The sequence below is a fragment of the Protopterus annectens genome, chromosome 3.part0 (assembly GCF_019279795.1).
Source record: "Protopterus annectens isolate FY-2018-M chromosome 3.part0, PAN1.0, whole genome shotgun sequence".
Classification (NCBI taxonomy): domain Eukaryota; kingdom Metazoa; phylum Chordata; order Ceratodontiformes; family Protopteridae; genus Protopterus; species Protopterus annectens.
The window spans coordinates 1711910628-1711926810 of record NC_056731.1 but is presented as its reverse complement, the minus strand read 5'-3'; the positions used below and the strand labels follow the sequence as shown (position 1 = coordinate 1711926810).

At 38.6% G+C, this 16183-nt stretch overlaps 1 protein-coding gene across 1 annotated transcript in view; it reads left to right on the top strand.

Moving 5' to 3' along the window:
* GPLD1 (glycosylphosphatidylinositol specific phospholipase D1) overlaps nucleotides 1-16183 on the top strand; it is an 871054-nt gene that overhangs the window by 424154 nt on the left and 430717 nt on the right. Inside the window, exon 12 of the mRNA XM_044065746.1 lies at nucleotides 5412-5535. Within this exon, the coding sequence (XP_043921681.1) occupies nucleotides 5412-5535 (124 nt within the window). The remainder of the gene's footprint in view (nucleotides 1-5411; nucleotides 5536-16183) is intronic.

Sequence of the window (16183 nt, the reverse complement as noted above, 5' to 3'; positions counted from 1 at the left end):
TTTATTAATATCACCATACACACTGTGCTCACATTAAAGTCAACTTTTACACTGCATTTTTGTTTCAAACCAAACATCATCAGATGCCAAAAATATACAATCTGTTAATTTCCTGCTTATATACTGACCAATTATTGTCCCATCCAATGAAATCAGCCCTTAATTTGTATCCCATTATAAATCATCTAATTCTTTTCATATTGTGATGTGAAATCCAAACTGCTAAAAATACTACTAAGATTACACTTCATCATGTACTTGTTACAGTTTTACTCATATCATTTTATAATTTTATGATTTCAAAAGTATTAAAACCTTCTCAAATCGTTTCAAACCATATTATATGAACTTAAAAAAAATTATATGTACTTAAAAATAGTGTTGGAGCTCTATCTAGTGGACAATCTTTTTATACCAGTTACAATTATGTAATTTCCCTTTGTGTAAAAGCCACTTTATGTCTTATACATATTACAAAGTCAAAGAAAGCTGGTTCTATTATTAAATTAAAAATATATCATCAATTCTGTTATAACTTTGCAACTCTCATTTTCAAAAGTGGGGTGATAGAAATTGTTTCATTAAGGCCTGGGAATTTATTGGCTTCTAATGTAATTTGCCACATTATTTATTTATTTATTTATTTATTTATTTATTCCAGTCTGGTGACCGGGGAGGTCCACTGGGCTCGAGAGCCCGTTTTCAGTGGAGGCCCGGGGAGAAAAGCTCCACATAACAAGTTACATAAAGTATATAATTTTCATTTTGGTTAAGCAGCGAAGTTCCGCATAACAACTTACATAACATATAGAAAGAAGTATCACATTGTAAGTTACATAAACAAATTGAAATAGCAATAGGAAAAAATTCATATAAATTACATTTAAATAAGAAAATATATTATAAGTGAGAGGTTTAGAAGGGAAGAAGGTTAGCCAGGAGAAAAGAAAGAGGGGAGGTTGGAAGGTGTGGGGAGAGAAGTGCAGTTACATTTTCTGTGAAGAAATAGGTAGGAGTGAAGTAGTCTTTTGAAGGTGTTTAGGTTGTCACAGGCCCTCAAAGTGGAGGGCAGGGTGTTCATTTTTTAGCTAGGGTGTAGGATAATTCTCTTTATTCTATTCTTGTTTCCCATAGCCCTCCTCTTAAATCTTTCTGTACTTCTTCTAGGACAAAGAATAAAAATGTAGTCTTTATACATTTCTTAGTGTGCCTGTACAAAGCGTTTTTCTCATTTTTAGTCTGTATGTCATAATTATGCTCATATATTCTTTTTCTGAGCTGACGTTCCATTTTCCCTATATAAAACACTTTGCAAGCTTCACATAATGCTAAGGTAAACTATACCTGGCGCATTACAGTTAAATTTAAAATATTTATTTTCTTCTATTCTTTTATCCCTGCTTTTTATATAAGCTACTTCCTTGTGTGAAATGGGTGGACATTGAGAACATGCTCAGCACTTGAATGTTCCATTTTTCTTAACTTGCTTTTTATTCTTTCTGTTCTTATCTCTTTCTAAAATGTTTTTTTTAATTTTGTGCTTTCCTATATATAGCGTTAATAGGAGCCTTTATAATTTCTTTTATATCTGTCAGTGCTATAAACCTCTCCCATTCCCTCTCTAAGATATGTTTCACATTATTTACATTGCCATTATATTCTGTAATGAATGCCCTATTGAATCTATTTTCTACTTGCCGTTTTGTTTTCTGTATGTTAACATCCTCTCTTATTGTGTTTTCCCCTAAAATGGGCTTACATCTATTATTTCTTCCTTCTAATATTTCATTTCTAAGTTCTTGTACTAACCTTTCAGGATATCCTCTCTCTTTGAACAAGGTCTCTAAGAAGTTGCATTCTTTCTTAAAGTCTTTGTCGTTGGATGTCATTCTACTACATTTAAAGTATTGCCCTTTTATTACACTTCTTTTTTGATGAAATGGGTGAGCACTTGTATAATGAAGGTAAGAGTTAGAAAAAGTTTCTTTTCTAAATATTTTAGATTTAAACCCATATTTGCTCTTTCGTATGGTCACATCTAAGTAGTTTAATCTATCATGTGAGACATTATATGTAAATTGTAAAAAATCTGTAGTCTCCCCTAGGTAAACCACAATTTCTTTGAACTTGTCCATAGATGCCATCCAAAGAATACAAATATCATCCAGGTACCTTTTATATAGCACCCAGCAATTTTTGTATTCTGAGTGGTGGATATATATTTCTTCCCAGGCTGCTAATACCATATTTGCATATGTAGGGGCATATGTCGTCCCCATAGCTACACCCTTGATTTGCTGAAATAATTCTCCATCAAAGTATATATAGTTATTCTTTAGTACTAGTTCTATTAAGTTTTAACACACAAGCAAGTCATTGTGTTGGAGGTTCTTGTTTCTTAATAAGGCTTCATTAAATAGTTCCATTCCTTTATCATGGGGAATATTTGTAGATAGCTCATTAATATCTATAGTAACAAATGTAATATTATTAACAAACATTTCTTGTTTTATACACCTTAAAAAGTCCCATGAGTCTTTCATTATCTCAGTTTCATTCATAAGGTTATATAAATAATTCACATTATTTTCATATGTGCCCATATAAGCTTTACTCTTATTGTTGCTTTGTTTAAAATTGTATGTGGGTTCATAGGTTGGTACTAGGCTATAGGCCCTAGGACCTATACAAGCCTAGCCATAACAATTCCCTGGCTATTTCTTCCCTGGACCTCTGTCTAGCAGGGAGACTGACATGATCCCCGAGGTGAATTTCCTATCTCCCATCCAATCATCAAGGTTCCTTTTGAAGAGGGCCAAAGATGTGCTCTGCTTGACATGTATAGGCAGTCTATTCTAGAGTCTGGGGAGTCTCTGGGTCAGGAACATATCCCTCCAGCATGTTTTGTTAATTGTGATGATAAGGTTTAGTTCCCTGGAGTGTATGGCTCTGAGGGATTGGGATTTCTTTAAGTGTAGCATGTCCAACAACTCTGGGTTTGATACGGCCTTGTATGTTAAGCAGAGATCGCCTCTGAGTAGACGATATGAGACAGAGTAGAGCTGGAGTTTTTTTTTAGATAGTCAGCATAGGGCATCTGCTTTAGGCCTGTGATTTTTTTAGTGAGGTATTTCTGCGGCCTTTCCAGTTGTTGCAGATGTCTTGAGAGGTACATACCAAACGGGGCATAGTATTCTATAATGGGTCTAATGACGGATGAGTACAGTGGGACAATGACCTCCTTTTTTCTGGATGAAAAGCCCTTAGTGATAAGGTGTGCCACATAGAAGGATTTCTTGACTGTTGTGGCAATGTGGTTATCGAAGGTGAGACCACTGCCCACCTGTGTCCCTAAGTCTGTTATTACACTTTCCGTGTTTAGTTTACTGCCACCTATGTGGTAATTCACGGGTACATGTTTTTTCCCCAAAGGGGATAACTATACATTTCTTGGCATTGAGCTTGAGCCCATGTAAATCCTTTAAGCAACCAGTCACTCAGTCCTACATTTTGAATGATATTTTGAGAAGAGTCGCCTTTTTCGTTTCGCACTTCCGTTTCTAAGTTGCCTTGTTGTTCGCTTTGTTGTCTGCTCCTACCCAGTCTACCTCCAGAATCTCTTCTAAATATGTTATTTGTTTGTTGAGAATCAAATTCAGTACTGGCCAAAAGATTATCCGAATTGGAATTATCTCTGTACCCATACTAGCGTTCTCCTTGATTGGTTTCCACCCATTCCTTCCTGAGTTTGCAAAGGAGGTGCCACAGCCAAAATTCTAATCTTAGATTGGCTGATAAGTGTAAGGAGCTTGACCAGTTGTGTGAGTTGGCCAATCACTTTCCAGGTTTCTCCCATTTCCTCATATCTAGCTGATTCAGCTCTAGATACTTGTGTTTCTCCTTCCATATCTCCGAACTCAACCAGTCAATAAAAAAGGAGAAAAATGCCAAGTACATCCACCAATAATCTAAAAAAAAGTCAAACAATGGGAGAAAACACACGCAATTGTCAATAAAAACCTCTTCAGGTCTGTATATTATGTTACTGTGCATAGCATGGGTGAGTGACGTCACCTACTGCTATGTCGAACCCATCAAACCAGGAAGTTTGGGTATGTGATTTCCGACGTTCTGCCTTTTAGACATGTTGAAAATCAACATTTTGGATCGACATTCTAATCATTCGACTGACCCATGTTCACTGATATGATAGTAAACATATATATATATATATATATATATATATATATATATATATATACATATATATATACATATATATATATATATATATATATATATATATATATATCTTAATAGTTGCTTTCCAGGATCTCACAAAAGTGAACAGAGTAAGTCCTGCATACAAACCTTCAACTACTTTCAAGCTGCTGTCATAGTGAACCCTACCTCCATTACAACCTAAATGCCATTTCCAAAAAGCTCTCTATTGGAAGGAAAACATTCCTTCTCATAAAAATTAATAGAGGTACAACTTCCAAGATTACAAACATATGGTTAGTATTATAGTTTTTAATATATGTGTTCAAAGCATTACTTGAAGAGCCTTGACCTGTTGCATTTCTGTACTCTGCAGTTTTAAATGTAAATTTGCTCTCCTGATCCTAACAAGTAGAACCACTTGTATACATGAAGCAACATAATAGAAACATAGCATCATATGTAATGCAGTCATAAAGGTGAGCAGCCTTTTGGGAATTAACTATTTGTATACGGTTTGTTTCCAGTTTATACCTATAGTAAACACAGCCTCATGGATATTGCTCAATATGCAAATTCTTGTCCAGAGTTATGAGATGGCACAGATCTGATAATTTCTTAAAACTAAATGTAGATACAGAGCCTTCTGCCTACTTTAATTGTAGCTTACATACAATTCTTTACTCAACATATTTTTGCTGTAGTAGTCCTGCCAGTATAATATATTTAAGTATTTGAATACTCACCATATGAGTATATCTTTGTCAGATGTCAAATCACATTTTTCCATTTTCTCTTTTTTGGGGGGCAACATACAGCAAACTTCCATAAGGCTAATTGTTTTCTTCCTAGATTCTGTCTTCCATTGCATTTTAGGTTATGTCATTTTATGTTAATTGTGGAAAGGCCTCCTAGTTCTTTTTGGGGAAAAGGACGTGGAGAAAGTGATAAGCATGTAAGCCCACTCTGTATACATAAGTTACTGCAATGGAGAGTCAAAACTGATTTTAGAGCAGTAAATGCTAAGAAAAACTCAGGCTATGTGACGTTATATCCAGGGATGCAGTCTTGGGTGCATTACCAACAGCAAGACAGTATCTTACATATGTGTATACATCTGAGCAAAATGTTTGCATACTTAATGTGCCAAATAAAGTCTGCTGTTTATTTAATTTGCTTTTTTTTTTCAGGGAAAAGAAATCAGAAATGAGTTCTGTTTTGTATATAAATTCATCTTTTATAAACATGATGCCAGTTTTGAAAGTTGTACCTGCAGAAAGAGGAGTATACTTTGAGCTACAGACTTGGGCAAAGGTAGGTGTACATTTATTATGTATTGTTTTAGTTATTGCTAGAGCGGAAACAAAAGCCAGCACACACTGATTAAGCATCTTGCTGTATTTGAAAATACTGAAGAAGTAAATCAGAAATTAGGCTCTTACATTTATTATAGATTTTATTTTCATCTTCATACTTTGCCTGTCTCTTTTCTCTAATTGCAACCTGACCCTTTACGCCTCCTTCTTCTATTCTGTTGTGTTGTAGGAACCTGTCTTTACAGGAAGTATATGTATTTTGGAGCCCTTATTCTTTTTGTCACTGTCAGTGTAGGGCATGTGGTCACAGATTGCTGAACCATTCTTCACAGTTGATTCATTTTTATTTTTTAATGAAACTTACCCTGCTTCCTCCTTACAGTGGATATCAATCTCCATACCTCAAGAGGGTCTGCAATGATAGCCTTGCTGCCTGTGCTTACATATCTAGTATTTAGGGTGTACGCCTAAGAGCTCACTGAGCCCATTTCACACTGAGCTAACTGGAGGAAGGGCACTGAGCAAACTGATCTGTGATATATAACATTAAGTATCTTGTTTTTTGCTTATTTTTACAAGTTATTTATATCACTTTTATTGTCTGCTGCATACTTTTCTAGCTAGTTTCACTGTGTGTGAGGTATTAACTAGAAATTTTCTACAATTGTTAAGCACCTGTTTGGGTTTGTTTGTTCTGATTTCCTGTCAAGGAGTGTATTATATAATTTAATTGTTTGCAGTTAAAAGCATTCTCTAGAGTCTCCTTGCTCCTTTATCTGTTTAAACATTTCTGCACTTTCTTCTACCTAAGTAGTGTAGGTAGTTGTAGCATTGCCCATATTCAGACTTGTGTTTTGGGCTTAGCTGTTTGTTGGTAGAGGCTGTGTGTCTGAGCACATGTTCCAGGCCATCTTAGTTTAGCCAAAGCCAGAATAGCATTTCAGTGAGAATGAAGTGTTTATGGTCATTGGCTGATTGGGGTTACCTGGACTACGTCTTGGAGTAAGCACCTCATTGGTTCTTTCGAGCTTTTTTTTAAAGTTGTTTCAGGTTTCAACTTTGTTACTTAAGAAGTTAACTTGTGAGTGTTTCTGCCGTTTCACACTGAGCTAATCAGATGAAGGGCACTGAGCAAACTGATCTGTGATATATAACATTAAGTATACATTTTTTTGCTTATTTTTATGAGTTATTTATAGCATTTTTATTGTCTGCTGCATACTTTTCTAGCTAGTTTTACTGTGTGTGAGGTATTAACTAGAAATTTTCTACAATTATTAAGCATATGTTTGGGTTTGTTTGTTACAATTTTTGTTTCCTACCCTCCCTCCCTATTGGTATCCTGTTCTTATACTTGGTGGCTTTGCAGTTGCCCACCCCTACTATAAATTTGATCTGGGACACTCCTCCCAATCTAGTGTCATTACCTCATTCTACCTAATAGAGGGAGAACATTTGAGAAGGCCAACCCACTTAGTTTTTTAACCTTGAATTATCTTCTGCTCCTCTTTTCCCTCTTTCCACTTTACCAAAAAAAAAATGTCTAAGCTTGTTTCCTGCCTTTCCTGTAAGTAGTCTAGTCCAGATACAGATTTGCTGTATCCAGGACTTTTTGTAAGTTATTCAGACCCCAAGCTTTTCTGTGTTGGAGGGAAGCCTTCTAGCGTATCAGTGGGAGTGGTAAGCACTATGTAGCTTATCTAAGAAAAAAAAAAAAAACACTTGTTCAGAACTCGTTGAAAGCACTAAATAAGCTACAAATTACTACAGCACTCAACTTTCCTCACTTGTCCAGAGGAAAACAGTTTTTAGTACTTAATAAATAAGCACCTATCCAGGCATGTCTAAGGGTCAGCTCCCGGTGTTTTCTCCTGTCTACCTGATGAATATGGGCATCTTGGGGCAATGCAGCAATTGCCTCATGTACACAGACAACCCTCTACTCCTACCACCCAACACTACAACCTGTGAGAGATGCACTTACATAGCCAAACTGGAAGCAAAGTTCTCTTAACCCAAGACTGGACTAGACAGTCAAGAAGAGAAGGTAAACACCTGCACCACACCACACTCATCACATAGTCCCTCAAAACCTACACCACCAAAACACACACATAGAAACGCAAACCACACACCTACATTCATGGAGGCTCTCAATAAAAATCTGCCCAAGCAACAGGTACCTCCAAAGCAGAAACACAAGCAACCTCCACCCCCAACACAACCCAAAAGACACATAACCCACAAAATCAGTGTGCCACTCAACCACAGCTGATAAGGCATAACAACGTACCCAACACTCTAGTCATAGGTGACTCTATAGTCAGGCACACTGATGTTCCACTCCCCAGGCTAAACAAGGAGAAAGTTACCATCAGCTGCCTGTCAGGTGCCAGGATCCACCACATAACGCATACACTCAGGTCACTCCACAACAAGTACAAATATGACTGTGTCATTGTCCATGTTGGTGTGAATGACCTGAGATGTACCTCCCTGGACTACATGAAAAGAGACATGGAGGAACTTTCCGATCTTGTAGCCCAGGCAGGTATGACCCTAGCCCTGAGTAGCATCCTGCCATCACCCAGAATGATACCACAGTACAAGGACAAAATGATTGACTTCAACAATTGGCTAAGCTTCTGGTGTCATTCTAAGGGGATCCAGTATCTGTCTGCCTGGGATGACATGATCGATAGACCAAGATGCTTTACCAGAGATGGCTTGCACCTGTCGCCCTTGGGATTCCGGATACTGGCTAAGGCTCTTGCAACCCCTATAGTGCCTTTTTTAGGCAAGGTTCAAATGACAAATTCACCACCATAACAGGTACAAGCAAGCAAAATCTGAGGGTAATGCTACTCAATTGTAGAAGTCTAAACCTCAAAATGCACTCACTCGAGGCATTCCTTAAAATGGAGAACACTGACATCTGTGCAGTGACAGAGATCTGGTTCAAGGTTCCAGAAAACACCCCTGCATTGCCAGGCTATAATTCATACCACACTTTTTGGCCACCTAACCTGGACCGAAACACTAAAGGCAGAGGCCTGTCCATATTCATTAAGGGTATCCACACCTCCAGGCTAGTTGCTCAGCATAATGCATCCGAGATTATCCAAGTGCAACTAACTCTGGGCAAGACTACAATCCAAATTGTAGCTTGCGACAGATGCCCCACCATGCTCCAGCATTCCCACTCCTCATTTCTTGATACACTGGAAAATATTAGGGTACAACCTAACACCCTAATAATGGGTGATTTCAACTACCCCACCATTAACTGGGAAAACTACTCATGTACCAACTCTTTTGATCAGCGTTTTCTGGAATTCATAAATTCCAATGCCTTGGATCAACTTATCCACACCCCCACCAGGGGCAGCAATATCCTAGACCTGGTCATTACCAACATGGAGGGGTCAGTTCTTCGTCGGTCAGATCCGACCACAAGTTAATCACCCTGGACATCCACATGCCGCCCCCACCCCCCATTAGGGAAACCACCATAAAAAATTTCTCCAAAGACGAACTTCACGCTTCTTAAGACAGAAGTGGCAAACTTCACGGCACCCATGCCGACAGACAATAGAGGTACGACTGCTGAATCCTACACAAATGCACTTTATAAGCACTTACATGAGTGCATGGATCATGCAATCCCTAACAGAACCAAGATGCTATCCTCCAAAAAAAAATAAGCCAGTCTGGTGGTCCCCTGCCATAAACAAACTCTACAACAGAAGAAAGAAACTGTTGCAAAAAAGAGTAAAATCCCATGATTGGAGGAACTCCCTGGTCAGCCTCTGTAAGAAGCTGAGATCCCTCAGAAAATCCTCCAAAGCTATTTATGAAAACAAAATCGCCACTGATTCTAAAGACAACCACAAAGCATTCTATAGCTATGTCAAGAATCTCAATGGCAACACTCAGATCTGCTCTGAGTTACAGCACAATGGCACTAAATATACAGAATCAACTGATATTGCCAACATCCTGGCAGATAGATTCAGTGCTAACTTTACCCCCCTCACCCTCTAAAGGGTCCATCTCTATACCGGAAGAATGCAAAGTTCCTGTAATCACGGCTGCACAGGTAAAAAACACACTCTCCAAAGCCAAGAACACAGCATCCATGGGATCTGACAACATCCCAGGCTGCGTTCTACATGAACTACAGAACGAACTGGCACTCCACCTAAGTACCATGTTCAATCATAGCCTTCCTCAGGCTTTGTTCCCACTGAATGGTGCACAGCGACGGTCATTCCACTCCACAAAGGGGGAGCCACCACGGATCCTGGCAACTACCACCCCATTAGCCTGGTGAGCCTGGTCTGCAAGGCTATGGAACTTATCATCATGGAACTTATAAACAATGACATTGGTAATCTCCAAACTCTGGACCCCACCCAGTTCAGGTTTGTAAAAGGCAGATCATGTCTCCTAAACCTGATAGATTTCTTTGAAGCGGTCATCAAACCCGTAGATGAGGGTAAGGTGGTTCACACAGCCTATCTAGATCTCGCCAAGGCTTTTGACACCATCCCCCACTCTGGAATTACAGATAAACTCAATAAACTAGGTATAAATCCTTATGTCACAAGATGGGTTGCCAACTGGCTCACTAACAGAACCCACACTGTGAAAGTAGCAAACTCCAAATCCAACTTCAGACCAGTGACAAGTGGAGTACCACAGGGTTCAGTCCTGGATCCTCTCTTGTTTGGTATCTACTTCTCTGAAGTACAGGCTAACACATAAGGTCTTTGGCTAATGAAGTTCGCAGATGACTGCAAACTAGGAGCCATAATCGAAACTCCTAATGATGTGGGCATCCTACAAAAGGGCCTCATTGAGACAGATGCCTGGTATCAAAGCCATGGCCTCAAGCTCAATGCTAACAATTGCATTGTCATCCCTTTTGGTAAAAACTCTGTACCCATGAACTACCACATAGGCAGTAGTCTACTTAACACCGAAAGTGTGATAAGAGACCTTGGGACACAGGTGGACAGTAATCTCGCCTTTGATAATCACATCGCCACAGTAGTCAGGAAATCCTTCTGCTTTGCACACCTCATCACAAAAGGTTTATAATCTAGGAAAAAAGAAGTCATTGTTCCCCTTTACTCATCACTCATTTGACCCATTATAGAATACAGTGCCCCTTTTGGTATGTACCTCACAAGACATCTACAACAACTGGAAAGGCCGCAGAAATACCTCACAAAGAGGACTGCCAGCCTCAAACAGATGCTCCTATGCAGACCATCTAAAAAAACTCCAGCTTTACTCCGTCGCATATCACTTACTCAGAGGTGATCTCTGCCTAATATACAAAGCTATGTCAAACCCAGAGCTGTTGGACATGCTCCACTTAAAGAAATTCCAATCCCTCTGAGCTACATGCTCTAGGGACCTAAACTGTGTCACAACAAAAAACAGAACATGCTGGAGGGATAGATTCCTGTCCCAGAGACTTCCCATACTCTGGAACAAGCTACCTACCTATATCAAACAAAGCTCCTCATTAGCACTCTTCAAGAAACATCTTGATGGTTGGATGGGAGATAGGAAATTCACCCCGGAATCACTTCTGTGGCTATGCTCGAAAGGGGCACAGGAAATAATTTTCTTGAGTGGCGAAAGCCAGGGTACCTTCTTGGCTAGGCTTATATAGGCCCCAGTACCAATAGCCTAGTACCTACCTATGAACCTGTTATCTACCTTTGCTGTACATACCACCTTGTATGCACTAGGTGGTACCCAAGGAATGAAAACAGCCACTCTTGCTTTCCTCTGAGATGGTTGAACAGACGTCATCCATTTACTCCCTTTCATTTCCCATTTTTATGCCCCCTAAGCTAGATCCTCTAGTTCCAATGTTTGCTAGCCAAACTTGGGTCACAAGGGTTGTAGTCAGGGCTTCATCTGTCTGTTCCACAAAGACAGCATTTTAGCTATTATTTTAATTATAAGTCTGCTGAAGTAGTGCTAAAAAAGTTTGACAACATGTGCACTTAATGTGGCAGCAAACATTTCCAGGAGTCACTCAGTATGTGAAGGCTAATGAGATCAGTACACTGAAGGGTACTGTGTCCCTGTAAGTACATAGAAGTACTGAAATGTAAAAGTGAATCACTGCATCATCTTCTGATTAAGGTATACCCATCTTTAGTTTCCTTCCACCTAAATTTAAGGTAGACTGAAAGTCAACAACAAAATATGTGTCATGAGTATGTATTAAAATGTGTATTTGTTGGTGTGGTCAACTGTGGTGTGTTGAATACTTCTCTATATAACATATTCTTTTTAAGGATATATTATGTGATGGAGAAGTCTTAAATTTTGAAATATGGTTTTCCAAGATTACAACGCTGAAACATAGAACTTTAACAGCCCTCACCAGACTTGTAAAAAGCACAAATACTACAATTATTATAGAATTTTAGATTTTTTTTTAGTTAGGGAGCTTTACCTTCTACATATGCTTTGCTGGGGCTTTGCCTCTACACCACCCTATTTATTATACTGACTTTAGGGTCCCCACTGCCCAGGATGGTGGCAATGTCAAGTTTGACTCTTGGAATTAACTTACTGGCCCAAAGAATCCACATTTTTACTATGTAATATGAAAGTATACAGTTTCAGATACAATGGCCCAAGGAGTCATACATTCATAAGGCCAGGCTTGAACAAGTGTTCAGAATTATGGGCATTGGATTATTGAATGAGTCCCCTTTTTATTTTATATAGGTAACACTTCTCTGTTTCAGTCCTTGCAGGCTGTTGTGCATAGAGGCTGTTGTTTCCAGCAGGTGAGCTGTCTTGGCAGGATATATTTCATTTACAAACTTTGTTTTCATAGCCTTATTCATGGCAGATTTAAATCAGATTTCATTGACTGACATTGAAAATGGGATATTTCTAAGATATTTCTCATACCAACTGTTTCTAAATGAATATAACCAATTGTGGTATGTGGCACATTTGAATGAATGTTTTCTTAAAAAAGACAGGGAAATGGCATAAACATATATATATACATCCATATCTAGCTATAAATCTATCTATAGTTTACATACATTTGGTCGAAAGTTCATTTCTTTGACTGAAAAAAGCTAATATGTTTGTTCAAAAATCATCTGAGTGCACATAATGGCTTTTTAAATGTGTGCAAGATCATGGTACAGCGAGGATTGGGGAATTTATCCTTTCCCCACTGTAGTGTGATCTTGGATTTGGTATATATATAATTAGCAGGACGTGCAGAAGGTGCAGGGGCGGCTTGACAGCCTGCATAAAAAAAGTTTTGCTTTTTTTTTTGATCAGCTACTGATCGACCAGTTGAGCTTGATCACTCGATATTTGATATATTTATTTATGATATATGGACAAAGATATATATATATATATATATATATATATATATATATATATATATATATATATATATATATATATATATATATATATAGACACACACACACACACGCACACACTCATACATATATAAAATTGATAAAACAGTTGCTTACAATGTAGTGGGTGGGTCTGCTAGGGTAGTGGGCACATGTTACAGTTTGCTACCACATGCGTCTGTAACTGATACATTTTTGCTAAGAAGTTCAAAGCAATCCTTTCTGAAGGCTCGTTTTAATGATGCTAAACATTTTAGGCCATAGATTACAGAGAAGGTCCAAGACAGCGAGATGGATGGCAAGACCTTCATGACCTTCAGTGCTGTGTGGGTACTCCTTCTAGCACCACAACAATTTTTGCTAGAAATCAAAAAAGTAAGAGGTAGTGCAAGCATGGATTCCAGCACCAATGTAACCAACAGTCTGAGAAGGACCAATATAGTTGTGACTCCTATCAAACTGGATGCCCACTCTGCGGCAGAAACAATGGGCAGAGTAATGCATTCTGAGACTTCAGCTTTGCCAGGTAGTCCTGACTGAATCCCTGAAGGCTTCCCTGACTGTCCCTCTCTAGAGTCAGCTGGTGGTCACCTGGTCGTTCATTTTTCTGCATGGATGGCCATTACATAGGACAAGTGGAAAGGGCATTGATTTCTAGAAGCTACAAAATTCCTTTCCACTCCTCACCAAATTTGTCACTTCTACAGTTACTTGATATCCCATCCCACTGGCCATCTACAAAAGATAGTCATCCATCAGGTCCAACTAGATACAAGTCTGAAAGCTATTTGAGAGACGTTTTTTGATTTCTAAGAAAACAAAGGACTTCTGACTCAGTGTAGATTTAAGTGGTCTAAACCAGTTTATCCCCAAAATCACACTCTTGATAGTCTCAAGTTCAAGCAATACTGAACATGGAAGACAGGATTTGCTTTCTAGACTGCTAAGACACTTACTCAAAATAGCAAAGGAGGAGCTACAACTCTGAGGTGGAGTTAGGCTACATTAATTAAAATGCCCAAATGGATGCCAGGATGATGGTTGTATTATAATTTCTTGCCTCCCTGGGAATGAATGCATTGGGAACAGCACTTGCCGCATGAGGAACAAATAGGTCAATAGATCACATGGAATTCATGGTTAGAATGCAGTGGGGTACTAAAAAAAAAAAAAAAAAATATATATATATATATATATATATATATATATATATATATATATATATATATATATATATATATATATATATATATATATATATCTACTTTAGAAATTTGACACTTCAGGAGATCGACACTCAGAAAGACAAGACCAGAACAACAACAGCTTACATAAACAAAACATCACATAACCGACGTTTCAGAACAACGACAATAGACAGGGGAAAAGGCAGTGTAAAGTGTACACATAGTGTTAAACAGGGATTGTAGGGATTCCCGTGTGAACATGTTTTGTAATCGCTTAACATAAGGAATGACTCTACATGTTAAGAAGTCTAGCCACAGCTTTCACAAATTCCACAGCCGTATAATCATCTCTGTTAGTTAACACAGTCTGAAACTTGTTATGCCGCTCTATGAGTTTCCTCTTTTTAGGGGAAGGGACATAACCAGTGGAATACCTGACCTGTAGCTCATCTACTCTGTTTTGCTCGCGAGTAAGACTGAATAGTATTATATACAAATTGGTACCTCGTTCCCCAACGAGACACTTTAGTCTCCTACTGAATAGTATTAAATACAAATTGATAACTCTTTCCCCAACGAGACACTTTAGTCTCCTATGCCACGCCTCAACTGTGTTCTGAGTGCGTGGTAAGGACAATTCATTTAGCTCACTAATGTTCCAGAATGTAATAGGAAACAATGGTGAGAAACGTAGTTTAGAGGAAGTCCTTGTATTAAATTTCCGCACCCTGCCATGAACGTACCAATCTGAAAAGTATTTCAAGACATCTAGCCATTCCTGTGGAAAACCCTCTTTCAATGCATCAAATGTTGACTCCACCTCATCCTCTTTCAAAAATGAGAGAACTACTAGGCTCTTAACTGCCAGTTGGAATGCCTGTGATGTATTATACTGATGGGTCAAGCCTGACCCTTGTATTTTCTGCCAAACATTCTGGGAGAAGTGGAAGAGACAGCCCTTAGATTTAGTGTTGGGGGTATTTGCTCGTATACTCTTAACAGCCGCTATTTCAAAATCACATAAAACAAATCGCACAGCCACTTCTAGGTTTTGTTCTGACAAGAGATGAAACACACAGTGCCACAAATAATTGTAGCATTTTAAAGACTTCTTGGATAGGAATGCATACAGTAAAGGAATGGACTTACTGTGGCTGCCATATTTCACGAAACCGTGAATTGAGTACAGCTGTCTAATGTTTACACCTTTACCAAAGAATGTACCATCCATCATCCAGATAGTGGCACAGCTCAAGTCCCGTACATTGTTAACTGTACTAAATACTATCACTTTAGTATCTGTACTGCTGCCAGACATTTCCTTATTGACAAATGAGCCATCCTTTAATGGGAATCTGGTGAAATCAATGTTGTCTATGATCAGTTCCTCGCCTCCATGATACGGAATCTGTTTACGGCAAACATGCCCAAACTGTTGCAGCAGAGCTTTCCTATGGGGAACATAACAAACTGTGTCTAGACACGTGGAAGCTACAGCATCCTCAAGAATTAGATACAGGGTATCCCGACTAAACTGTGCTTGTGTTTTCACCTCATGGCACACCTTGTATCTTTCCACTTCTCCTGGCTCAGCGGTATGATTGTGAGGTACTGATTTCTGTAGAATATCACCAGTAGGCATTAATAAGGTTGTCGCCCTGCCTCTACAATCTTTGGTGATTTTATACTTACAACCCCAGTACCTTCTATTTTTCCTGCATCTTTCTAGGTAGTAGATGTAATTATCTACTACCAGTAACTCTTTTCCTTTCTGGGACTTAATAGTGCTATACGCACTACCAACTACTCCTGGAGCTTCCATGTGTACAGCTAGTCTAACTAAAATGGTGCATAGCACAGCGGTAGTATGCTTCGCTGCTTTTTTTATACTTCATAATGGCGCGTTTGCGTCTTATTTTTAAAACCTTTTCACAATGATTGCAATGTGTACACAGGACGTTGTCGTTGTTCTGAAACGTTTTGTTTATGTAAGCTGTCGTTGTTCTGGTCTCATCGTTCTGAGTGTCGATCT